This window comes from Oreochromis aureus, linkage group 3 (assembly GCF_013358895.1).
Source record: "Oreochromis aureus strain Israel breed Guangdong linkage group 3, ZZ_aureus, whole genome shotgun sequence".
In the NCBI taxonomy this organism is placed as follows: Eukaryota; Metazoa; Chordata; class Actinopteri; order Cichliformes; family Cichlidae; genus Oreochromis; species Oreochromis aureus.
The window spans coordinates 105,021,183-105,046,064 of NC_052944.1; the positions used below are offsets into that span (position 1 = coordinate 105,021,183).

Here is a 24,882-nt window from a genome sequence, read left to right on the forward strand (position 1 = left end):
AAGGACACTAAAAAAACTGCTGGACATTATGGACAATGCTGGGCATCCTCTGCATCCTCTGTACACGGCCATAAACAACGAGAGGAGTCTGTTCAGTGACAGGTCGCTTCTCCCAAAGACAAGAACCAACAGACTTAAAAACTCCTTTGTCCCACACGCAATCAAACTGTTTAACTCCTCTCTGGAGGGGAGAGGGAGGAGAGACAGGGGGACAAAGGAGGGGGAACAACTAAGCTGTAGTACTTTTTCACTTCACTGTGCAATAGTTTTTGTTAATAGTCAACGGTGCAATAGACTTCAATACTGGACATGTGCAATTCACTTGTATTTTTATTTTTTATTCCTATTTATTCTATTATCCCCTTCGTATATTTTATTTATGTATGTCTCTATATTTATATGTGTATATATAATATTCTGCTCACACTCTGTAACTTCTGTCGGTGCTGTGCTTTTGGAAACCGAATTTCCCAGAGGAACCCACCCGAGGGATTAATAAAGTTTTATCTTATCTTATATGTATGTACATATATATATAGATGGTGGAGGAGACAGAGAGTGAGGAGTCTGACATGCTGCCACTTATAACCAAATCTGATATTTGTCAGAACGTCATAGTGGATTGGAGACTCACTGAACCTGAACAGATGAAGGTCCACGTGAATGAGAGTGGAAAACATCAGCGAGATAAACAGGACCAGGTTTACAGAGGTCGCACAGAGATGGGGAGAGGTCTGTCCTGCTGCTTTGTCCAGAATAAGTTACTTAAAAAGGAGTGAAGAGCTGCAGAGTAGCCTGACAACATCATTATATTTAATCAAGACTTTGAAAAAAACATTTTACCAAAATGGTAAAAAACTGTTAACATAACTGGCTGCAGCTCTGATCACTGTTACTGATTGGTTCACACAGTCCTCATTTCAATATTTTCTATATTTTAGAAAAAACATGTGCAGAGTCACATGATGTGTTCAAGTGTCTGATGTAAAAAAGGGTTAATGGGGACTCGGATATAAGACTCACTCTGTTTGTCTGCTCCTCAGACAAAAATGAAACTTCCACATCTGGACAACCCAATGAATCCAAATGTGGCTGAATTCAAACAATTCTGCAAAATAAACACGACCAAAACTCCTCCACAGTGATGTGAAATACTCATTTACAGTTCCTGCATATCTTCATTTGTGGAAATGTCACAGAGCTACATGTTAGATTGATGTTAACTGGTTTTACCTTTAGATGGCGCTGTTTGTATTAGTTCCTGTGAAAGCTGAAACAGTGACAGACTTGGTTAAATGAAGGTTTATTTGTCTTCATGAACAAACATGATCAGATTATAGAGCTCATATGGAGTCATGACACAAACATGGTTTTACCTGCTTTTAGTGACAGGCTTTGTAATTCAAGCTGAGGATACAATGATGTGATACAAAGATTTACAGCACATGAAGCAGAAACATTCAAACCATCACCATATCTGAAGTAAATCAAAACAAATATCCTGCTACAGTTTAATAATGAACCAATCCAGCAACAATGAAGGAAGAAACCAAGATGTTCCTGACTCTGGTAAAGGAGAGGAAATGAAACACAGACTGCTCTCTGCACATATCTAACCTGCAGGTAATAATCTGTTGGTCATTTTTCTCCCATTTCAAACCCAGAGACTGTAAACACTGAGCAGAAACACAGAGTTCACCCCAGAAAATCTACATGTGCAGCTAAGAAGTGACTTTAGGTTTAAACCTCAGTGTTTTATACAAATAAAATTAAATGTCTCATTTTTCCTCTGACTGACCCACTCGTGCTGCCCTCCTGTGGTCATGGCTGCAGACATGTCACAGTCTTCAGTCCTTCCCCCTGAAGCCCACCTCTCATAGCACACTACATAATCAGTGACCCAAAGCCACAAACGTGCAGCGCAGGAGTAGCGCAGTCCCAGCCACACGAAAGGAGTCGAGGCGTTTTTGGCTCTTTCCTGGACCCATCGCTGCTGATGAGGGTTGCTGATTGAAACCAGGTCATGGTGTTTCTGTCTGCAGTAATTCAAGGCTTCCTCCCAGGTTTTGTTTTCCCTGATCAGAATCAGTTTATCTGCCATAAAATCAGAGAAAACATGAAATCAGTTAAATCTGGATGTTTTGTCCAGTTTCACTGGAAGAACAAAAGAAAACATTTCAGTGATTCTTCAGATGAATCAGTCGCTCTACAGAGAAATCTCTGTTCCAACCATCAGCTAAACATCTTCACCTCTGACAGAAGTTCAACATACATGCAGAAATAAGTGGCTGAAGAAACATACTGACCTAAATCCTCTCAGTGATTCCAGCAGTTCATCTATTGGACAAACAGCTGAGATAAATCTGTGTAAACTCACCATCATAGCAGAAGAAAGGCTTTCTTTGGTCACATCCAGCAGAGCTCCATCTTCCTGATCTCTCTAACAGAGTCGTAGCACATTTCCTGTTGTTTAGTCCATCATTAAATGAGTCCATGTCCCAGTATCTGAAAGAGAAGTTACTCCCATCTGACCACCTCCAGCTGTCTCTGAACAGGCCGATCCACAGCTCTTTAGACTTCTGCAGCATCTTAAACTCTTCACTGTATATCTGATCGAGTCCACTGGCCAGGTCGGTGTGATGCTGTCTGCAGTAGTTCTGAGCCTGAGTCCAGGTCACAGACTTATCATTCAAATGAAAGGTTTTGTTGTCTTTCATCGTTTCTGTCGAATCAACAGAAAAACACAAAAACATCTTTATCAACTAATTTGTCTCATTTTTAAAAATGTCTCTTTCAGGAACATGCGATATAACACAGATTATAAACTAGATTACAACATTATTAAATATTATTTTATCATATTACTGTCCACATATTCTCACCGTTATAGCAGATGAACTGAAATGTGTCACTACATGGAACATCGTTCCACTTGTCTCCTTCCCACGTGTCTCCTGTCATCACACAGTTCTCAGGGGTGCCACCATAATCATTTGGCTCTCCATTTCCCCAACAGGTCTTATTTTCAGTGTATTCCTCCCCCGGCAGAGACCAGTGCCACCTCCTGTTGTCTCTTCCTGGCTCGCTGTACAGTCCAATCCAGGCTTCTGTTTGATTCTGTGCAGAGTCTTGAAGTCTTCTCATGTCTGTCAGGTCAAACACTTTGGCCAGGTCTGTGTAGTTCTCTCTGCAGTATGCCCGTGCTTCATCCCAGCTCATCTGTTCTTTAATAAAGTGGTACTCATACAGCTGACATGTGATGAAGACACACTGACCTAAAACAGAAGAAATACTGTTGAATATCTGCTGATACACGCAGGAAACTCATGTTCCCATCAAACTGTCCAGTTTACAGGTGAATCCTGGATTTTCTCAGTCAGAGTTCATTTGTTTAATGAGTCCTGATCAAACTAAAGGATTTTAGGTGGAAACAATCAGGAGCCCTGGTAAAATGATCACTCACCCATCAGAAGAAGCAGAAACAGACTCCACTGCATCGTCGCTCTGTCACATGAAAATGACTTTTCTTTCATTTGGAGGAAACAATGAATCCAGCAGCTCTTCACTGTTTGATGGACACGCAGCACTTTATATTAAACACAGATATCTAGTTTATCACACACTGCTGTAAGAAACATATGATTATTCTTAATAAATGATCATCTGTTTAAAATTGTCCATGAAGACAAAAGCAACAGTTCAAATGTGGTCCACACAGCACCTCTGTACACAGACATGAAATGAGCCTGCAGGTTTGAATCTGGTTCTTCTCTGGTGTTCATGCAGACAGCTCTGCAGTGAATAACCATCTGTACTAACACACACTCTGTACTCAGTATTTGAATATGAACAAATAGTTTTTCCCCCTGACTCAAAGACACAGTGTACATATCAGTTACAAAGGGACTCATTTACATTAAGCTCTGGAAAGAAGAAACACTGGACTGTCCAACAAGCAGAAAGAGGAAGTTTCTAATATCCAAATATGACAGCAGAGGTGCACATGGACAGAAACATGAATATGAGTCTGTTGATTTTTGAGAATATAATCATAACGCTACCTTTGCTGATGAATATCGCTGGATCGCTCTGACGCTCACATGATCTTAAAAACCTGTCAAAGACTTTTGTGTGCACTGATGCAGCAGTCACATGTTCAAGCTGAATAATTACGCACTCCCCACTTTTCAGTTATTTATTTGTATAAAATGTTTGGAATCATATATGATTTTCGTTCCACTTCTCACGTTTTCACCACTTTGTGTTGGTCTTTCATGTGGAATTCCAATAACATTGATTCATGTTTGTGGCTGTAATGTGACAAAATGTGGGAAAGTTCAAGGGGGCCGAATACTTTTGCAAGCCACTGTAGCTCTTTTCATTTTTAGTATTTTGCTGGCCAGACTATATACAGACATTTAGAAAGAAACAAAACAGACAGTTTTTTCAGCTTTATACTTAAGTGGAAACTGATATTCAACATGAACAAAATGTAACACAACATCAACTTTAAATATGTATAAAAAGGGTTTTCAGCCTGGGCCACACTGGAGTTTTTAAATCTCCTGGTCTTTTTTTGTGCGTTGCCACTTCTCCATTCCTGCCTCTCTGCTCCGTGCATCATCATCAATCAATCAATCATCAATTCTTCTCTGTGATTGGACTGCGGCTGCTCGTGCTTTCTAATGATGCACAGTAAAGTTTTCGTAAAGCTCGTCTTTGAAATGTCTCTCCAGCCCAATTGGTGGAGGAGCTACGGCATTGCAAAACACTGATGGTAAAACCTAAGCAGAGTTGACTTTTCTGTGTTCAGACAGCAGTAGCCTGTGAACGCTTTGTGCTACCGTAATACACCAAATATCCCGTAAAGAACAGCTTGTCATCTTTTCAAAGCCATTCACATGCTCTCACTAGCACAAACAATGACGGAGTCACAGTCATTTAAAGAGCGCTTGTATCAGCGGGCCCATGGTCAAAAAGTAAACTGTAAAGCAGATGTGAGTCCTGAAGGATGACATGCTCCAATCCAGAAGTCTCTATGACAGCGGTCCCTTAACCTTATCTGCGCCACGGACCCGTTTATGCCTGACAATGTTTTCATGGACCGGCCTTTAAGGTGTCGCAAATAAATACCACAAAAGAAAACTAGTACCGGTACCGAAAAAAGAAGATTTATTCATAACACGTGTTTAAAGACCTATGAAAAACATGTAACTTCCTGTCTTATTTTGGCACAGAGTTACTCTACGTGGGGCCTTTTCTTTCACCATGCCGTCTGCATACAAACATTTAAGATTATAAATTCAACTCAACAGTTTAAAGTGGTTATAACTGCACCTGTAATAAAGACTGATATGATACCAGTATATTTGAACATTTGAATGCAATATCACTATGAATAATTAATGGAATGGTAATACTGATTATAAAAATAGCAACAAATAATAGCAGTAAAATATCTTTCTACTCTTCACACACGTGTTTAAAGACCCATGAAAACCGAGTTAACAACAAAAACGATAACAAAATAACACTAAAAACCCTGAAAACCAAACATTTTACACCCGAACCTCAACTCTCACGGCCCCGTACTAAACGACTCGGGGTTGGGGGACCGCTGCTCTATAAGATATTAAGCGCAGATGGTAAACTGCAGTCAGACCCTGAATACATTTTCTTCTTTTGTTACAGATATTGTTTCAGTTATTCTTTGGTGAGCTGACATATTGGCTACATCGTCATCAGTCTGCTAAACACAGGAGGCAGCTGACTTTAAAACATCGGAGAAAACCAGGACCAGGAACAGCCTCAGTGTGTGGGAACCAGGATACGACCTGGAGAAAGAAGAAGAGATGAGGACAGTCACCAACAAACTCTGAAAGCACTTCATGGAAGCTGATTTTAAACTGAGCAATGCTGATGATTCGGAAAAGTTTCATGTTTTAGGGATTGGACAAGGACCAAGAGTTCTCTGAAACCAGTAGAAAACCTGCATTTGAATGCAGCCAAAAACTAACACTTGTCTGAAAATGTACCGTTTTGTTCTAGAAATTTGTGAAACTGGCCTTAACCTGCCCAAAAGTGTAAATTTTAAAACATCAATATATTAAAAAAATACTGATGTAAACCAGATCCAAACCAGTTTTAGACCCATCGTATGTGGTTTGAGATTTTGACATCTCTGAACGGTTTCAGTCTGGTCTGAACTGGTTTCTGGTCTGAACTGGTTTCTGGTATGAACTGGTTTCTGGTCTGAACTGGTTTCTGGTCTGAACTGGTTTCTGGTATGAACTGGTCTGTGAGTGAGAGTGGTTCTCTGACCTCGAGCTTTCTGTCTGTAGTAGATGAACCCAGCCAGAGACAAGATCAGACAGAGGATCAGTCCTGAGGCGCCGATGGCAAGCTTGTACCTCTCTGTCTTAGGCATGAATGAGGATGAGGAGGGATCTGAGTCACACAGGTGAGAGTCAGACAGGTGGACAGACAGACAGGTATGTACAGGTGTGTAGATACGAGCAGACAGGTATTTACCCCAGTTAGTGATCAGAGGTTTCTCCAGGCTGGCGTGCTCCACCACACAGGAGATCTTCTCTCCAGACCTTCAACACAAACATTAGTGACGCTCAGATGTGGACTTTAAATGTTTAAACTTTAGCACTATTATTATTATGATGCTCACCTGGGTGTGTACTCCAGGTAGCAGTGGGTCTGGTAGTACCAATCCCCATCCTCCATCTCCTCAGTGGAAGTGACATCAGAGGTGACTTCCTGTCCGTCTCTGTGCCAGCTCACTTTGATCTTACTGGGAAAGAAGTCAAAGACACTGCAGACCAACATGGCAGGATGGTGACTGGAGAGAGGCGTCGTGGAGTGAAGTTTGACAGTGGGCCGAGCTGCAAGACATTATTAGTTTGTATTACTATCATTAATGTTCTATGTATAATTTGAATGTATTTATTTAAAAGGGACAGTGCATATTAATAGTGCGGGTGGAGCGCTGCTGACTTCGACTGAGGACATTGTCAGGCAGTGGAAGGAATACTCCGAGGACCTCCATAATCCCACTGACACGTCTTCCGTGGAGGAAGCAGAGCCTGGCGACGAGGGGAAGACCCCCAATGTCCAGTGAGTCAAGTCACTGAGGCAGTTAAACTACTCATTGGTGGCAGAGTCCCTGGGTTCAGCCTGAGTTCCTGAAGACTCTGGATGTTTTAGGGATGTTTTGGTTGTGTTTGGGGGGGTACCTCTGGAGTGGTTCCCATCTTTAAGAAGGGGGACCGGAGGATGTGTTCCAGCTGTAGGGGGATCACACACGCCTCCCTGGGAAGGTCTATGCCAGGGTGCCGGAAAGGACAGTCCGTCCGTTATACACGGAACACTGGACCAGCTCTTCATCCTCTTAAGGATACTCAAGAGTGCATTGAGTGCATTGAGGGAGTTTGTCCAACCAGGCAGGAGGTCAGGAGGAGGTGGCCTCCAGCTCGCACTGGAATGGTTCACAGCCGAGTGTGAAGCGGTGGGAATGAGAATCAGCGTCTCCAAATCTGCATCCATGGTCCTCAGATCGGTCCATTCTCCTCAGAAAAAGAATGGAGTGCCCACTCCGGGTTGGGGACGAGTCCTTGCCACAAGTGGAGGAGTTGAAGTATCTTGGGGTCACGAGTGACAGGAGATTGGACAGCTGAGTGTAAAAGCAGGGCTCTCGATCTATGTCGATCTACTTCCCCATCCTCACCTGTGTTCACCAGCTGTGGGTAGTGACCAAAAGTGCGAGATCTGAATAAGATCCCACCAGGAGGAGGCCCAAAGGCAGACCCACGACCAGTGTTGAGTAAGTTACTTTAAAAAAGTAATTAATTACTAATTACTAATTACTTAGTCAATATTGTATTTAAAATACTTATCTAATTACTGTGTCAGAAAAGTAACTTAATTACTAAATAAGTAATTTAACTAAATACTTCTTAAAATCCCTATAAACCTTGAGTGGGCAAACAATAGAAATTAAACTCTTTAATAAATACATTTTTTTTAAAGACGGAGACTCTACAGTACGCAGCGGTAGCATCTCTTCCACAATGTAGCCTGCAATCATTTTTTAAGCTCACCTTCAGACACTTTCTGTGCTGATGAAGTAAAATCAGGTTTTGCTGCTTAGCAGGAGTTGCCGCGGTGTTATCCATGGATGATGAACAAGGATCACTCAGAAGTGTTCGTCTATGCTCTGTGTCTGGCACTTCAGTAGATTACTGTGCTATTAACAGCAGCCAATAGTTTTTACATATTACTGTAATGTTCTTGTCTGCTGTTTCAGAAAAGTGAAGAGTATGTCCATGTCATGAAACAGCCACTCGCTTCAGCCGAGTCCGACATCTTCCACTGTAGAATACGACTATGCAGCAAACTGGCGCGAAATGACGTGCAGCTGCACTACAGCGATGTTAAAGCGGCAGAGTTTACTTCTACGTTTAGAAGACAAATTATTGAAATTAAATAATGATATTCAGAGAGTTTAATTATTTTACAATGTAACGCAAGTACATTGTAAGTAACTGTAATTAAAATACCTAAAAATGAACAGTAATCAGTTACTCTACTTTTTCAGTGGAAAAGTAATTTAATTACAGTAACGCATTACTTAGTCACACATTACACCCAACACTGTCCACGACACACTGGAGAGATTATATCTCTCAGAAATCCAAAATCTGCTATGGTGACAGTACAGAATGAAAGCTGCTGTTGGTTGTTGTAGTCAAAGTTATATATATTTGATAGATACGTTTATTTGATTTACAATATGTTTAGATTTAAAAATTTTAACAAAATTAAAGTCAAAACTCTGAGCGTCTGATTAATGAAAGTTTTACATTATCATTCTAGGTGGTGGTTGCTAGGCGACAGGACCTGAACTGGAAGAGCTGATCGTGTAAATCTGTGGGCTGCAAACAACGGTGGAGGAGCTTGTGATCGAGGCAGTGAGCGAGGCCCTGATGGACGGTCACTTTGATCAGACTGTACCATCCAGGGCCTGCAGGGGGCGCTTTGTCTGTTTAATTGATCATATTTGTAACCAGTCACACACAGATGGGTCAGATAAGAGCTGCAGCCTGATGGAGGAAACTTCTCACACGTTTCTTTCTCTGAGCTCACACCGTCTCACTCTGGAGAGGAAGTTAGTGTTGTAAACAGCCTGCTCGTGTGGTTCAACATTCATGCTGTGTTTAGGTGCACTCGTAGATCTAACCATCTATAACCCAAAAGCAGAACACACAGGATGACTTCGCACTATCAGACAGCTTCCCCTGCACAGGAGTCTTGAGCTGGTTCTCCTCATGTTTGTCTCTGTTTCTGATGTTACACAGTCACAGGTTGAGTGTGTTTATATTTCACTGATCAGTCAGCTCAGCCTGTCAGCACAGCAGCTGTTTCAGCAATTTAGCTCACTTTACTGCAGAGATGCTGTAGAGAGTGAAACACTTCACACACACAGATTAAATAACAGCAGTCACATTTATATGTGTGTGTGTTATGATGATAACTTTATAATTGTTGCCTCATATTGAATAACTCCACTGTTACACTGAGTCATAGATCTGAGCTGTAAATGTTTGCAGGTGTGAAGCTGCTAAACAAGCTGTGAAGGTCACAATCAATAAATAAACTGCAGACATCAGTGTTTCATATTTATCATATTTAAAATAAATGAACTAGAAGAAAAGAAGGAAATAATTAACTTGCTAGGCTCCTTAATACTGTTAAAATATGTATATGGAAATATTAAAAACAACTGTGGATGATTTTTCAGCTCAAAGAGTATAAAAAAATTAATATCATAATCAGTGTGTTATGAGGAACAGCTGCAGTTTGCCTGTGTCACCAGCAGGGGGCGCCGCAGGTTAGATTCGTTCTCTGGCGTTTTATGTTCCGTGATCGATGATTTATTAAAGTTATTAATCATCAAAATTAGCTGCAGCTGTGAGTCCATCATAAATGATTCAGAGTGAGGTCAACAGGAACACCTGATGATGTCACACAGACCACCGCACGCTCACCTGATTTAGACGTAAGTTTGTGGTATCTAACATCAATGTTTGATTTGCAGTACGTCCCCTTCTGAGCCCTCATACTAGCCAGCCTTGCAGGAATATTGTTCCAGGTCTCTGCGGTCTTCACTCCAAAGTCAGTGAATCCAACAAACTTCCCCACATTGCTGTCAAACCTGATGATCTCTATCATGTTGTAATAGTAAGAGTCGGTGAACTGGATGTCCTTCAGCTCAGTGGAGTTAAAGTCACAGCGAGACAGTCTGTAAGTCATGAATCCATCTGAGAACAAACAGAACTTCAGACTGACGGCGAATCATGGCATTGATCAGTGTATTAATGATCACTGGTGAGCGGATTGATCGTACCTACTGTGCTGAGGCTGATGAAGAGGAGGCAGAGGAAGGATGAAGCCATGTTTCTAAGTTCTCCAGACAAACTGACTCAGTCTGACGGAGAGCTGCTCGAAAAACAGGAAGTCAGGTCACATGACCACAGCATCATCTGTTCCTGTGGGATCAGCTCATAGTTCACACTCTTCATCACCACATGTGTTTCTGTTAAAGTCCATTAAAGCTCTGAACGCAGAGCAAACTGCAAACCTGTTTTCATTTACATTTCAGTCACAGTCTGCAGTCATGGAAACATATTCATGTCTAATAATTATCTGCACCAAACACTGATGTCAGACCTGCTGTAACAATGATAAGAACCTGTAACAGTGACAGTGATCAGATTTACAATCAGCTCTGTGAGTTTGTGGGACTCGTGTCTGGCTGATGTTCCTGCGTGGACGCCACAGTGTGATGTCATCAAGCACAGAAATTCAGATTCACATTTATAACTCATTAACAGTCAGACTGCAGCAGATGAACTTCAGCTCATATTAAATTATTACTATGTTGTATTATTGTAGAGTATTTACATCACAATATGAAGCTGCTTCAGCTGACTGTTGTTGTGATTTTGTGCTGTAGAAATTAAACTTAACTGAATTAAATCATAATGAGATTTTATCAATATTCAGAGTAAATTTAAATGCCAGATATTAAAACATCTGGAATATAAACATGTTAGATTCATTTCTATAAACACTCATTGATTTTTCTTTCAGCTGCTTTTATCAGCAGAGTCTTCATCAGGATTTAGTTTGACATCTTTGTGTTTGCAAAGACAAATTCAGACATCATTAATGTTCATTCTGTTAGAGCTCAAAGTCTGACTCAACACACACACAGAATCCGTCATTAAACTTTATTGACATATGAAAATCTGAAACACGGTTTGATAAACAAAGATGCATTATAGCAGTTTATGAACACACTGAGGTCACATCAAACTGATCTCAGTCTCATCTCCTTTACTTTTGTGGCAGGAACAGAGTCCAGGTAAATCTGCTGGTGGTGCGAGAGCAGCTGAAAATAGCTTTGCTTTGAATTCCAGAGTTAAACTTTATTGACACCGACGGCTGACGGCACAGCTCATACAGATGTTCCATTATTAAGCACGTCAGGTGAGGCAGGTAAACAGGAACCAGACAGAACAAAGGATCTGATGCTCATTACAGGCGAACTCTGCACACTCACCTACAGCACAGTCACACTGATTAGGAGCTCGTCATAGAATGACATCATCACCGTGAGCCAATCAGCTGCACTCGTTTCCTTTGATGAGGAAGAAGGTTCCAACAGCCACACCGAACAGACCGAGAGTCAGACCCACTCCACAGAACACAGAGGGTCCAACACCTGGATCAGGCTGAGCAGACGCCTCCACCTCTGGAGACACAAACACACAGAGAGAAACATGAACCTCCACATCTGGAGACACAAACACACAGAGAGAAACATGAAGCTCCACATCTGGAGACACAAACACACAGAGAGAAACATGAAGCTCCACATCTGGAGACACACACACACAGAGAGAAACATGAACCTCCACCTCTGGAGACACACACACACAGAGAGAAACATGAAGCTCCACATCTGGAGACACAAACACACAGAGAGAAACATGAAGCTCCACATCTGGAGACACAAACACACAGAGAGAAACATGAAGCTCCACCTCTGGAGACACACACACACAGAGAGAAACATGAACCTCCACCTCTGGAGACACACACACACACAGAGAAACATGAACCTCCACCTCTGGAGACACACACACACAGAGAGAAACATGAAGCTCCACCTCTGGAGACACAAACACACAGAGAGAAACATGAAGCTCCACATCTGGAGACACAAACACACAGAGAGAAACATGAAGCTCCACCTCTGGAGACACACACACACAGAGAGAAACATGAACCTCCACCTCTGGAGACACACACACACACAGAGAAACATGAACCTCCACCTCTGGAGACACACACACACAGAGAGAAACATGAAGCTCCACCTCTGGAGACACAAACACACAGAGAGAAACATGAAGCTCCACATCTGGAGACACAAACACGGAGAGAAACATGAAGCTCCACCTCTGGAGACACAAACACACAGAGAGAAACATGAAGCTCCACCTCTGGAGACACAAACACGGAGAGAAACATGAAGCTCCACCTCTGGAGACACAAACACGGAGAGAAACATGAAGCTCCACCTCTGGAGACACAAACACACAGAGAGAAACATGAAACATGAACCTCCACCAAGTCAGCAAGTGACACCAAGAAAAGAAGCCAAATCTGGAAGCATTTTAATGTTGTTGAAACACAAAGGCAGAGTGTAGAGGATATCATATAGAGCCGGCTCCACAAACAACCTGCACAGGCTCTTGACAACTATCCACCCATCAGTGCAATGGGAAGATGAAACACAGTCAGTTGAGTGTGATATTAATGAAGGTGCCAGTGTGTCTGCAACTGCTGCTGCTGCTGCATCTACAGCAGCATGCAGTACACCACCACAACCACCTGAACCAGCCCAGAGCTCTATGAGACAGTTTTTGCCAGTCTGTGACCCCAGCAAGGAAAACACTCTCCCAAAAAAAATCATCCCAGGCCTACATGACAGAGAACGTGCATCTGCTTTTTATTTTGCATATTTAGTCATGCAACACATCAAGACTGTCCTGCCCCCCTCCCTGGATCCCTTCCAGTTTGCGTATCGGCCCAACCGCTCAACCGATGATGCTATCTCCACTGCACTCCACTCAGCACTCACACACCTGGACAAAAAAGACTCATATGTTCGAATGCTGTTCATAGATTTCAGTTCAGCATTCAACACTATAATCCCCCAACAGCTCACTCAAAAACTGGTCCAGTTGGGGCTTAACACCTCTCTGTGCAACTGGCTGTTGGATTTCCTCACCGGAAGACCTCAAGCAGTACGGGTCGGCAGTAATACATCCAGCACCATCATTTTAAACACGGGGCCCTTGCAGGGATGTGTGCTGAGCCCCTCCTCTTCACTCTGCTGACCCATGACTGCACTCCATTATACAGCTCCAACCTCTTCATCAAGTTTGCGGACGACACAGCGGTGGTGGGTCTCATTAGCAACAGGGATGAGACCGACTACAGAAGTGAGGTGAGGACGCCTGGCCACGTGGTGTGTTGACAACAATCTCTCTGAATGTGGAGAAGACGAAGGAGATTGTTGTGGACTTCAGGAGAATGCACACCCAACATGCTCCTCTGACCATTGACGGGGCGTCTGTGGAGAGAGTGAGCAGCACTAAGTTCTTGGGTGTGCACATCACAGAGGATCTCTCCTGGACGTACAACACCACAGCACTGGCCAAGAAATCACAGCAGCGTCTCTTCTTTCTCCGCAAACTAAGACGAGCAGGAGCACCAGCCCCCATCATGTACACTTTCTACAGAGGCACCATCGAGAGCATCCTGTCGAGCTGCATCACTGTGTGGTTTGGAGCCTGCAATGCGTCCTGTCATAGAACCCTCCAACGCATAGTGAGAGCTGCAGAGAGGATCATTGGTGTCTCTCTCCCTCCCTCCAGGACATTTACAGCACCCGTCTCACTAAAAAGCCCTTTGCATAGCGGCTGATCCCACGCACCCAATGCAAAGCTTCTTCAAGCTGCTGCCGTCAGGGAGGAGACTGCGGAGTCTCCAGGCCAGGACCAGCAGACTGAAGGACAGCTTCATCCATCAGGCTGTCAGGAAGCTTAACTCCCTCCCAATTCTGCCCCCTCTCCCCTCTCTCCTCCACGGTCTCACTGAACTCTGTCACACACACACACACACTCTCTGACTCACTCACTGGCCTGCACTAGTTATTAGTCACTTTGTGGAGCATTGGACTGCCATGACCTCATAAGACTTTGTTGTTACACTATCTCCTACCGTACATTACCAAATCTCCATTTGCACTATTTGCCTATTTGCACTACCTTGCCTGGTTTACACTCAATGTCATTTACCCTTACCTGAATATTGTATATTGTATATTGTATAGCTTTTTTTTTTTTTTTTTTTTTTTTTGTTATATGTAATATTGTACTGTATTTATTTAAATTTTTACTTTTTAATTATTTTACTTGCATTTTTAATCTCTCTTATATTTAAATGTTCATTTGGGTTTGAGAGTAACGAAATTTCTATTCTCTGTATGTCCTGTACATGTGGCAGAATTGACAAATAAAGTTGACTTTGACTTTGACTTTGACTTTGATTTTAATCCATATTTTATTGTGTTGTGGTTTGCAGTGTTTTGTGTTGTTTCACTTTAAATTTGTTTAAAAGGAAAATGCAAAAAAAATTAAATAGTTAAAATTTGAATTGTAAATAGACAAAAAAAACAACTATTTTTTACATTTTATGTGGAGTTAATAAATAAAAGCACATTTACATAATAAACATATATAAAGAAAAAATAATTTTTTACATTAGTCATTCATTTTATGCATAATTTCATATAGGTGTTGATAATAAACTAGTTAAAGCAACAAAAAAACAGAAGAGTCCCAAGAATGAGGTAACTAAGACGACTATGATGATGATGAGCACTATGACATGACATGGAAGGAAAATACACAGACGACCTGACAAAGAGTGAATGAAACACACACTAAATAAAACACAGGAGGTGATCAGGGCAAGTGGAAACAACACATCTCCAAATATAATATAAGAAATTAAAATACAGTCAAAAAGCTGGATCACAGCTCTTCCCAAACAAGTAGGAATGAAGGCAAAGTAGCTACACTTGAGCATTTTAGAGGAAAAAGAAACATTTAAATTCAAAGAACAAAAATATCTGTCTGGGAAAAGAAAAACAGAAATAACAGTTGTGTGATGCAGAACTGATCAAGTTATTGAATCACTAGAACAGCTGATTAACCTCCACATATGTGGACATCACATTTTAGGTTGTCTGGACCATTATAGACATTATACTGTCACTGTTCAACATTTAAAACAAATGTCCTCATATGTGGATCTCATTTTTCTCAGAAACAACAATCAGGTAATTCTTTGTTTTTACACTCATCAGGTCCCAATCAGCCCAAATAGCAAAGAGAGATTAAAAATGCCATGAGAGAGAGAGAGAGAGAGAGAGAGAGCACAGTTAGGTGTTGTGTGGGAGAGAATTAATAAAGAGATCAGTGGGATCTGAAACACTTGCCTTGATGCTGCTCAGACTGTGTGTAATCCTTCTTCTAGAGCTAAAATAGAAACAACATTTCAAAGAGCATCAGAGGAGCATGAAACACGAGGCCTTCACCCTGTAAAGCCCAGAGTGTCAGGCTTCAACCAGGAATTATTGAAGTTTTTGAGAGTCCCACAACATCAGAGGGATTTTTACTGCCCAACAAAAGAAGCAAATTGCACTTTATATGTTTAAGGAATAAACTGAGAACGAGAAAGTAAGAGATGTAGGAAGTCACACACACACTGGAGAGAGTGATTAGACAGTTTGTGAAAGAGGAAACATGTAAGTGAGAGGAAAAGGAAGTTAAAAAGGAGAATTCAGAAACAAGAGAAAGAAAAGGGAGAGTAAGAAGAGGTCGAGCTCACAGGAAGAGAAAAAGTGGAGCAAATGAAAACAGTTACTTACTAACTGATGTTTGCACACACTCGCAATAACGACTCTCCTGACATGAAGGCAAACAGATAACTGCTCACAGATGAAGGAGCTCACCAACTGAAGGGTACAACACAGATCAGCAGGCCCAGAGCCTGTGGAGGAGAGCAACACCGGCAGTACGCAGGCCTGGGTCAGCGATGGGGCCTGCACAAAGGTGGAGTGGAGGAGTCAGACGGAGGACGACGTCTAAGGGTCGGCAGGCGTAGGAGGGGAACAACTATCACTTAACTATCCATCACATCTGCAGTGGACCACATGAAGCAGCTGCATCAGTGATCCTCCCAACAAACTCCTAAGATTAAAGCCCAGAGCTCCAGCCCTGCTGTTACTGTATTTCATTACTCTGTATTTATATGTTTATGACAACAATGACAATAAAGTTAACTCATAATCCTAAAAGAAGACAAATAACAGGAATTAGGCCACATGTAAGCATTAACAGGAGATCATTAAAGACATCTTCATTATTAACACTCTTACATCAGAATATTATTGAAGGTTTAGTCAAAGTTTAATAGATAAAGGCTGCAGACACGACTCTTATTGACACTAACAAAATACACAGACTGGATCAGAACCCAGTTACACCTGGGACAGATTGGTTTATATGGCTGTACTAACTTTATTTAAAGAAGCTAAGAAAATGGCCCCAATGAGCATCACATTATTGAAGGGATGAGACCTACACAGAGGGATTTACATAAACGTTACATCATTTAGGGATTATGTGTTGTGGTGCCGAATGGCTTGATGGTAAAAAGAGTTTCTGAGTCTTGTAGTCCGAGCAGACAGACTCCTGTAACGTCAGATGGTAACAAGGAGAACAGCTGATGTGCTGAGTGGCTGTGGTCCTTGATGATGCTGTGTGCTTTGCAGAGACACTGCTGGAGATAAACATCCTGAGTGGCAGGAAGCCTCATGCCAGTGATGCTCTGTGATTTCCTGCTGCTGCAGAGCAGCTTCTGTTCCAAACTGTAATGCAGCTCATCAGCAAGCTCTCGGTCTTAGATTGTAGAAATTTGAAGGGATGTTGGCGTTCATGCCAAACTTTGCAGATATGTAACATGGAGGGAGGAGCAGATGTGACCTTTGACCAGCCACTCAAGGCACTTCATGATGACGGATGTCAGTGCAACAGGGCGGTAGTATTTCAGACAGGAGACCTCTGATTTCTTAGGAACGAGAATGATGGTGGTTGTTTTGAGGGATGTGGGGACCACTGACTGCCTCAGGGAGAGGTTGAAGATGTTGGTGAACACCCCTGTCAGCTGGTCGGTGCATGCTCTGAGAACCCGGCCTGGGATGCCGTCTGGTCCCAGAGCTTTGTGAAGATTGACCTTTTTGAAAGACCATCTCACAGCTTCTGTTTTAAGAGTTAAAGTTACAGCCTCACTGTGCTCCTGAGGATAGAGGAGCGGCTCCTCGTTGTCTGCGACAAAATGATCATAGAAGTTGTTGAGCTCGTCTGCGAGAGACGCTGTGGGCTGAACACTGCCTGTGTTTTCCATCTTGTCGTCAGTAATGCAGCGTAGTCCATTCTACAGTCGCCTGGCGTCAAAGTTGTGGTAGCTGGACTCCACTTTGTCCCTGTAGTCCTTTGTGGCCCCTTTTCAGAGGTCATACCTGGCTGTTTTATATGCATCAGAATGCCCTGAGTTAAAGGCAGAGGTCTGCACTTTGAGCTTAGCAGGAATGTCCTTATCTACCAGGGTTTCTGATTTGGATATTTGCAGACGGTGGTTTAAGTGATGATATCGTCCATGCATTTTTCAATATGTCCAATGACAGAGTTCATTGATGTTGCATCAGCTGCATCCTCGAATATCTGTCGGACCTCCTCACTCTCACTGTCTCATTTGTAATAAAGTTTTGCTGACTCAGAGCTCCTGTCTGTGCTCATATATTACGCTGCAAACCAGAAGGATTTCAATTACATGTATTTTTTCAAATTAAGGAAAATGGGGTGTTAGGTAAATTGTCTGCCTCAGAGTCAACGACCCAAATATGTAACAAGGTCCAATTAGGGAACTTCGTATGATTGTCTGTAAACTGAAATTCATGCATGTCTGTGAAAATGTGTATGATTAGTCTAATACAGCTACTTTAGCTTTTCAATGGCTCCTTTACTGTAAGAACAAAGGCTGTCATGCTGTAGTGTATTCAGCTCAAGGTTAAACAGCACGAAATCATGACACCAGTTGTCTCAAGTTATATTGTAATGGTAAATTATAATAATAAAACATTAACAAAGTTTATCTGAACTTCTTTTAGCAAGAACTTTGGAGTTGGGGAGAGGAGGAACTCCCTTTGAACAGGAGGAAACATCCAGCAGAACGAGGCACAGGGGAGAGTGGTCGTCAGTGACCAGTTGGGGTGAGGAGAAGGAGACAGGACAAAACACATAATAACTTATACCTTATTGATCTCCATGGGGAGAAATTACTATCTCTGCATTTAACTCAGTGTAACAGTGGGCAGCAGAAGAATCAGGCGCCCGGGGAGCAGTGTGCAGGGACGGTACCTCAGGAGTACCTCAGGGTAGCCGTTCAGTGGGGGCGTCCACACTACCTACTGACCTATCCCTGCCCCCGACCATGCTGTGGAAGAGAGAGACTGACCATAACTCATAACTAATAATTACTCCTGGAAACTGGAGGCCAGGCTTCCCATTCTAATTTAAATATTCTAGTTAGTCTGAGGTTTGAGAGGAAAGTGTTGTAATGGAGAGAGATTTAATAAAGAGCTCATGACAGAGATATACTCTGTCATCTAGTCCCTGTCAGTATTCATGGTTGAAGACTTTTCAGGGAGTTTTTAGGACATCCTGATAATAATGAATTACAGTAGTCCAGCCTGGAAGTAATAAATGCATGAACTAGTTTTTCAGTCACTGTGCGACAGAATATTTCTAATTTTAGAGATAGAAACATGGGTGCAAAAATGGGAGAAAGCAGTTTTCAATATGTGCATTGAAGGAAGGATCCTGGTTAAAAATCCAGACTAAGTATCTGGTTAGATACCATATATGTCTACGATTTTTTTAGGAGAGAGTACAATAAACTTTAGGAGCAAAATGTTAGAGGTCATCCAGGTCTTTGTTTTCTGGAGGCATTCCTGCAGGTTGACTGGTGTGTGCTGTCTGGTTTCATGGATGGATACATGGAGGAGAGTGTCATCTGCATGACGGAGGTATGTTGTGCCTATAGTGGTGTTAACTAAAGGACGCATGTGTAATGTAAACAGAACTGGTCCTAGCACTGAGCCCTGTGGAACTCCAGAATTAACCTTGAAGCTATCAAAGGACATTTCACAGCTCACACTGAGACGTTCAGAAAAAGAAGCTGCACCGACCAAGATGAAACCCAAAACTGGGAATTAATTGTTTAATTATATCAATTTCAATTTCACATATGGTGTCATGTAATCCATTTATGTAATATGTGTCTACCGGTATGTTTCATGACTCATTTTCATTTTCCGATAATTAGGCTTGTTTTAAGTTTCTTGAGAATTATTTTAGGGATGCTGTGTTGTATGCTTTGCAAACGAACAGGAATTCATATGTCTTAAATTGGTTGACCAGGGGAATGTTGGGAAAGTATACCTGTACAACTCTATGCACCATATATCTATGTGCAGTGAACATATATACTGTAACTTTCAAGTAGACTCTTAAGCACAAGACTTTTTGCCCTCACCGTGGGTTATTAAGGTGGTAACATTGTATCAGAGATACTGAACACATCACAATAAAGTCACCTTAATGATCATTACAATACTATATAACCTGTATAATTAGGTCAAGTATTATTAACATGTTTATCATCAGATTATGCCACTTGCTGTAAGAGCACCTGTTGATGCATTCTGCTTGTTGTGAGATTTAACAACTAGGATTAATATGTGGTGTTTGACTGTGTCGTGACCTGTTGTGATAAGGCAAAGCAAAGAGTTCATCAAAGGGCACCCAGCTGCAGATGGCCCTGAGCCAGAGCCCTGACCAGCCCCTGACCAGTACCTGACCAGCCCTGACCAGCCCCTGACCAGCCCTGACCAGCCCCTGACCCAGTACCTGACCAGCCCCTGACCAGTACCTGACCAGCCCCTGACCAGCCCCTGACCAGCCCTGACCAGCCCCTGACCCAGTACCTGACCAGCCCCTGACCAGTACCTGACCAGTACCAGCTGTTTCTGACTGGAGGACAAGTGGAAAGCTGCTCTTTCTGTCTGTCTCTGTGTTGTCTTGCTGTTCTTTGTATGTTCTTACTTACTGTTCGTATGATTCAGTGTATTAAACTGTGTTCCCATCGTTGGTGGGAGAAGATGATCATATTGGCTTCAAAATGTGTGACCCGACACAAAAATCATCGTGTCAAACTATCAGATCAGATCCAGCTGCTCTGATGAACACTGGGCTCAGTCTTCTCACGTGTACCTCTGTCAGTGATTTTTGTTTAAATAAAGTTTTCTTACTATAGATCTTGGTCAGTGGTTCAGTCAGGGCCAGATGTTGCACTGTGCAGCTGTAGATGTCTCCCAGCTGTGCGGTGAACTGCAGTCTGGAGATCTGGGTGAAGGGTCCATTTTTATTGGGATAGGGAACGTTGGTGCTGGATCCTTCTGTGACCTTCTGTCCGTTCTTGGTCCAGGAGACGTTGACAGGAGCAGGATAGAAACCAGTCACATGACAGATCAGAGTGTTCTCCTCTCCAAACTCCACCTCATCTCTGGTGTAGATCATCACAGCTGAAGGAGCATCTGTGCACAGACACATCAGGCAGAGGAGGATCGGAGCTTCAGCTGGTTTTCATCAGCAGGTGATAATAATAAACATCAATAACTTGTCAGGTATTCACTGAGATGATGTCATCATTGTCTGTGTGAGAGAAACTAGCCTGACGTCAGAATCATGAAGGTAAACTAGAGAAACACGAGCACAGACAGAACTCTGTTCAGCTTCAGAGAAACTAATGAAGAAAAATAAAATGTGGTCTTTAATAGAAACACAAACATGTCAGTGTTGGGTTTCTGTGTGTTTAAGGTGGAATGATTTCATATATTTAATCAGTTTGTTGGTTTGATTGGACTGATTACTTCATGGCTGATCATTTCAGGTAAACACAGGTTAAATGTTTGTATTTACGGTTATTGGAAGGGTAGTCCTTCATCACCGCGCTGAGAGCCTTCAGGTTGTGTCTGCAGACCTTCAGCTCAGTCACAGCTTGTTTATAAGCTCCGGGGTAAATCATAGGCTCAGCAAAAGGAGGCAGAATGTAGACTTCCATGTGGTTGTTAAAGTCTGCGTAGGCAACCTCCTCCCCATCCAGTCCATACATGTCCTCTGCATCAAAGTCTGAACAGCCGTTTATGTGAACATCACCGTGCAGACCTGAAATGAAACACCGATCAACAAGCTGCTCCCTGCCTGCCAGAGTTTACCGAGACAAACTCACCATAGGCAGAGACACAGAGGACACAGGAGAGGAAGAGGAGCAGCTCCTTCATCTTCATCAGCAGCTCTGTGACTGTTAAACTGTGTGTGTGAGTAAACCGACTGAAAGTGTAGCAGGAGCTGAGCACTAACACAGAGTAGCCAATCACAGAGGTCACACCCCATTATGTCATCAGTATCCAGGCACCTGAAGGGCAAAACAATCTACAAACAGCTGGAGACAGCTCCAATCAATGATCAGTATTTATAGACTCTTCAAAATAATGTTTATCGTCATCAGGTTCCACTCTGATGATTTTCAAAATAAAACAAACTTTATTTTTAAAAATGATTCAGTTTGTTTACAAAGATTTAGAAGAAGACTGTAAAATATAAATTTGTCTTTCGCCGTGCTGTGATCTGAGAGTCAGCTGATCGACTCAAAATGAGAGTAAACTACATCAGGTTCGTGTTGGTGGATGGATTCAAACATCAACACGCTGATGTAAACTAAGAGGTGTAGCTGAGTGTGTGAGCGGGTTCAGTGTGGCTGTGCAGAGCTCCACCTGAGGGGCGAGTCCGGGCCGTCAGAGCTCCCTGTGCTTCACCACAACCACGACTCTCAGGCTCGTTTTTAAAATAACTTTATAGTTTCACACTCCTAAAACACAGTGACAGGGAAACTAAGATTTATTGTAGCACGGTTGTGTCAGTCATCTATTCTCGTTCTTGATTGGTCACTGATGACATCATCTCTTAGAGGTTCATTTAAGTGTACTGTCTCTGACAACAGGGAGACAAGACGATGAAGAGGAGGGTAAAACGTTAGTTCAGCTTAAAGGTTGAATTACTGCTTTCAGTCCCTGAATGCTCCGGTCTAATGTACATCTGTTTCTGTCCTGGTGTGAGGAAGCTGAAAATCAGACTGACCACCTGGAGAACCACGTCCGAAGGAAGAACCTGCATCTGTTTGGTCTCTGGGATGGCGCCGAGGATCAGCATTTGCACCCTAACACCTCTAAAGCCAAACCAATACAGGTGTCCTCATTGGATTCCTGAAACTCCAAGATCAGCAGTTTGTTTTCCGCTCCACAAAATAACTTAACATCGAGCACGATGGAGCAAACTCTGTCCAGCAGCAGCAGAACACTCATCATTTAGACCGATGAGTCTGACAGGGGTTGACACTTCATGCTAAACCACTTCAAATGTTTAGCATGAAGATTAGACCCTTGGATCACACATTGGATTTGCTTTGTACCAAAGCATCAAGGGTTTCACAATATAAGAAGGGTTCTGATATAATTCATGAGAGATTTGATGCTAAAGAAGCAGCTTTATATATATATATATATATATATATATATATATATATATATATATATATATATATGTATATATATATATATATATATATATATATACCAGAGGCGCAAAACACCAGCTACTGGTAGACAGAACAGTCAGCCGAGACTGCAAGACCAGACTGACCAACCTGTGCACAGCCTGGATTGATTACAAGAAGGCCTATGACTCAATGCCCCACAGCTGGATACTGGAATGCCTAGAATTGTACAAGATCAACAGTACCCTAAGAGCCTTCATCAGGAACTCAATGGGAATGTGGCACACAACACTAGAGGCCAACTCCAAGCCCATAGCACAAGTCACCATCAAGTGCGGGATCTACCAAGGAGATGCTCTGTCCCCACTGCTGTTCTGCATAGGCCTGAACCCCTCAGTGAGATCATTAACAAGACTGGCTACGGATACCGACTACGGAGCGGAGCGGTTGTCAGCCACCTCCTGTACATGGATGACATCAAGCTGTGTATGCCAAGAGTGAAGGAGACATCGATTCACTGATACACACTACCAGGCTATACAGCAATGACATTGGAATGTCATTCGGGCTGGAGAAGTGTAGTCGGATGGTAACAAAGAGAGGGAAGGTAGTCAGAACTGAGGGGATTGAACTACCAGAAGGCAACATTGCAGACATAGAGGACAGTTACAAGTACCTGGGGATCCCACAGGCGAATGGGAACCATGAAGAGGCCGCTAGGAAAGCTGCAACAACCAAGTACCTGCAGAGGGTCAGGCAAGTCCTGAGGAGTCAGCTGAACGGTAAGAACAAGATCCGGGCCATCAACATCTACGCCCTGCCCGTGATCAGGTACCCTGCTGGGGTAATAGGCTGGCCAAAGGAGGATATTACCGCGGAAGCACTAGCTGGTAGTCGGGCCGTACGCGTGTCCTTGTGCAGTTGAACATAATCCACAAAGTCCGCTTGTAGTTGAAAAACAAACAGGCAAACATTTATTTCCACAGTCTTGAAACACAGTAATCCGTTTGAATGTTCAGTTACACTGCAAACACGGTAAGAAAACTGTTTGACTCCACAGCTAGTTAGAGCCCCGTTACTCCACACTCTCCGTCGTGAATGCTCCCCCCGTGCCCAGTTATCATGTATTAAAGGAACAGTACGTAAAAATTAAATAAGGAAAGAAAATACAATTTAACTGTAAATATTACGCTAAACAAAATTATAAAGTAAAACTGAAATTACTCATTATCTTACACTTATCCTTATCCAAAATAATTCAAATTATTAACAAATATACACTCTGTGCAATCTGAGTAAAGTAAGAGATGATTAAACCTTTATCTTATACATTCCCGGCCCCTAATTGTTCTATAAACTTATAAACAATTATTAACAATTTGGCACAATGATCAAGTTCAACAGCATAGGCATTCAGTCCTTACAACATAATTTCTTCTTTCTTCTGATGTCAGAGGTCACCAGTACATGACATACCGTTGGAGTGCAGTCTTTACCACTGACTCATACTGCTTCTAGGAGCAGACAGACCTTAGTGATCGGTCTATCCAGTTCACTGGTCTTGGTCTTCACACGAACCCTGCGAACAAGTCCATGTTCATCCGGCATGGCTTGAGTGACTCTACCAATGAGCCAAGAGTTTCTCGGTGCAGTTTCGTCCACGAGCAAAACGATATCTCCAGGCACAAAGTTCCTAGACACCCGTGTCCACTTCTGCCGTGTCTGAAGCTGAGGCAAATACTCTCTCACCCAGCGCTTCCAGAAAAGATCTGCCATATATTGAACTTGCCTCCATCTTCGGCGGGCATAAATGTCCTCCTGCTGGAACAGTCCTGGAGGAAGAGATGGCCTTGCTTTCAAGAGCAGGAGATGATTTGGAGTGAGTGCCTCCAAGTCATTAGGGTCATTGGAGGGTGTAGTAATAGGCCGACTGTTGAGGATTGCTTCGGTTTCACAGAGAAATGTCTGAAGGCTCTCCTCATCCAGATTCTGAGTTTT

The 24,882-nt window shown here is 42.5% G+C and overlaps 3 protein-coding genes across 6 annotated transcripts; all 3 read right to left on the reverse strand.

Annotated features, from left to right (window-relative positions):
* Positions 1 to 1,287: 1,287 nt before the first annotated feature.
* LOC120438624 (macrophage mannose receptor 1-like) lies at positions 1,288 to 4,242 on the reverse strand. 2 transcript variants are annotated; one of them, XM_039609044.1, is made up of 5 exons: positions 3,722 to 4,242; positions 3,464 to 3,565; positions 2,883 to 3,275; positions 2,378 to 2,722; positions 1,288 to 2,094 (listed from the first exon to the last, which is right to left on the reverse strand). In XM_039609044.1, exons 1-5 carry the CDS (start codon positions 3,909 to 3,911, stop codon positions 1,748 to 1,750), a joined length of 1,377 nt encoding a protein of 458 aa, XP_039464978.1. In that variant the 5' UTR covers positions 3,912 to 4,242; the 3' UTR covers positions 1,288 to 1,747. The 2 variants fall into 2 exon arrangements, with proteins under 2 accessions (XP_039464978.1, XP_039464979.1); XM_039609045.1 differs by having other exon boundaries at positions 3,464 to 4,242.
* Positions 4,243 to 5,267: 1,025 nt separating this feature from the next.
* LOC116310966 (H-2 class II histocompatibility antigen, E-S beta chain-like) lies at positions 5,268 to 10,524 on the reverse strand. Its single transcript, XM_039609120.1, has 6 exons — positions 10,415 to 10,524; positions 10,056 to 10,328; positions 6,680 to 6,893; positions 6,532 to 6,599; positions 6,322 to 6,447; positions 5,268 to 5,834 (listed from the first exon to the last, which is right to left on the reverse strand). The coding sequence occupies exons 1-6, from the start codon at positions 10,461 to 10,463 to the stop codon at positions 5,809 to 5,811; spliced, it is 756 nt and encodes a 251-aa protein (XP_039465054.1). The 5' UTR covers positions 10,464 to 10,524; the 3' UTR covers positions 5,268 to 5,808.
* Positions 10,525 to 11,477: 953 nt separating this feature from the next.
* Positions 11,478 to 21,649, reverse strand: LOC120438655 (H-2 class II histocompatibility antigen, A-U alpha chain-like). Of its 3 annotated transcripts, XM_039609117.1 has the most exons (5): positions 21,562 to 21,649; positions 21,252 to 21,497; positions 20,582 to 20,866; positions 16,079 to 16,200; positions 15,666 to 15,686 (listed from the first exon to the last, which is right to left on the reverse strand). In XM_039609117.1, exons 1-5 carry the CDS (start codon positions 21,617 to 21,619, stop codon positions 15,681 to 15,683), a joined length of 717 nt encoding a protein of 238 aa, XP_039465051.1. In that variant the 5' UTR covers positions 21,620 to 21,649; the 3' UTR covers positions 15,666 to 15,680. The 3 variants fall into 3 exon arrangements, with proteins under 3 accessions (XP_039465050.1, XP_039465051.1, XP_039465052.1); XM_039609116.1 differs by lacking the exons at positions 15,666 to 15,686; positions 16,079 to 16,200 and adding an exon at positions 11,478 to 11,824; XM_039609118.1 differs by lacking the exon at positions 15,666 to 15,686 and having other exon boundaries at positions 16,153 to 16,252.
* Positions 21,650 to 24,882: the final 3,233 nt, after the last annotated feature.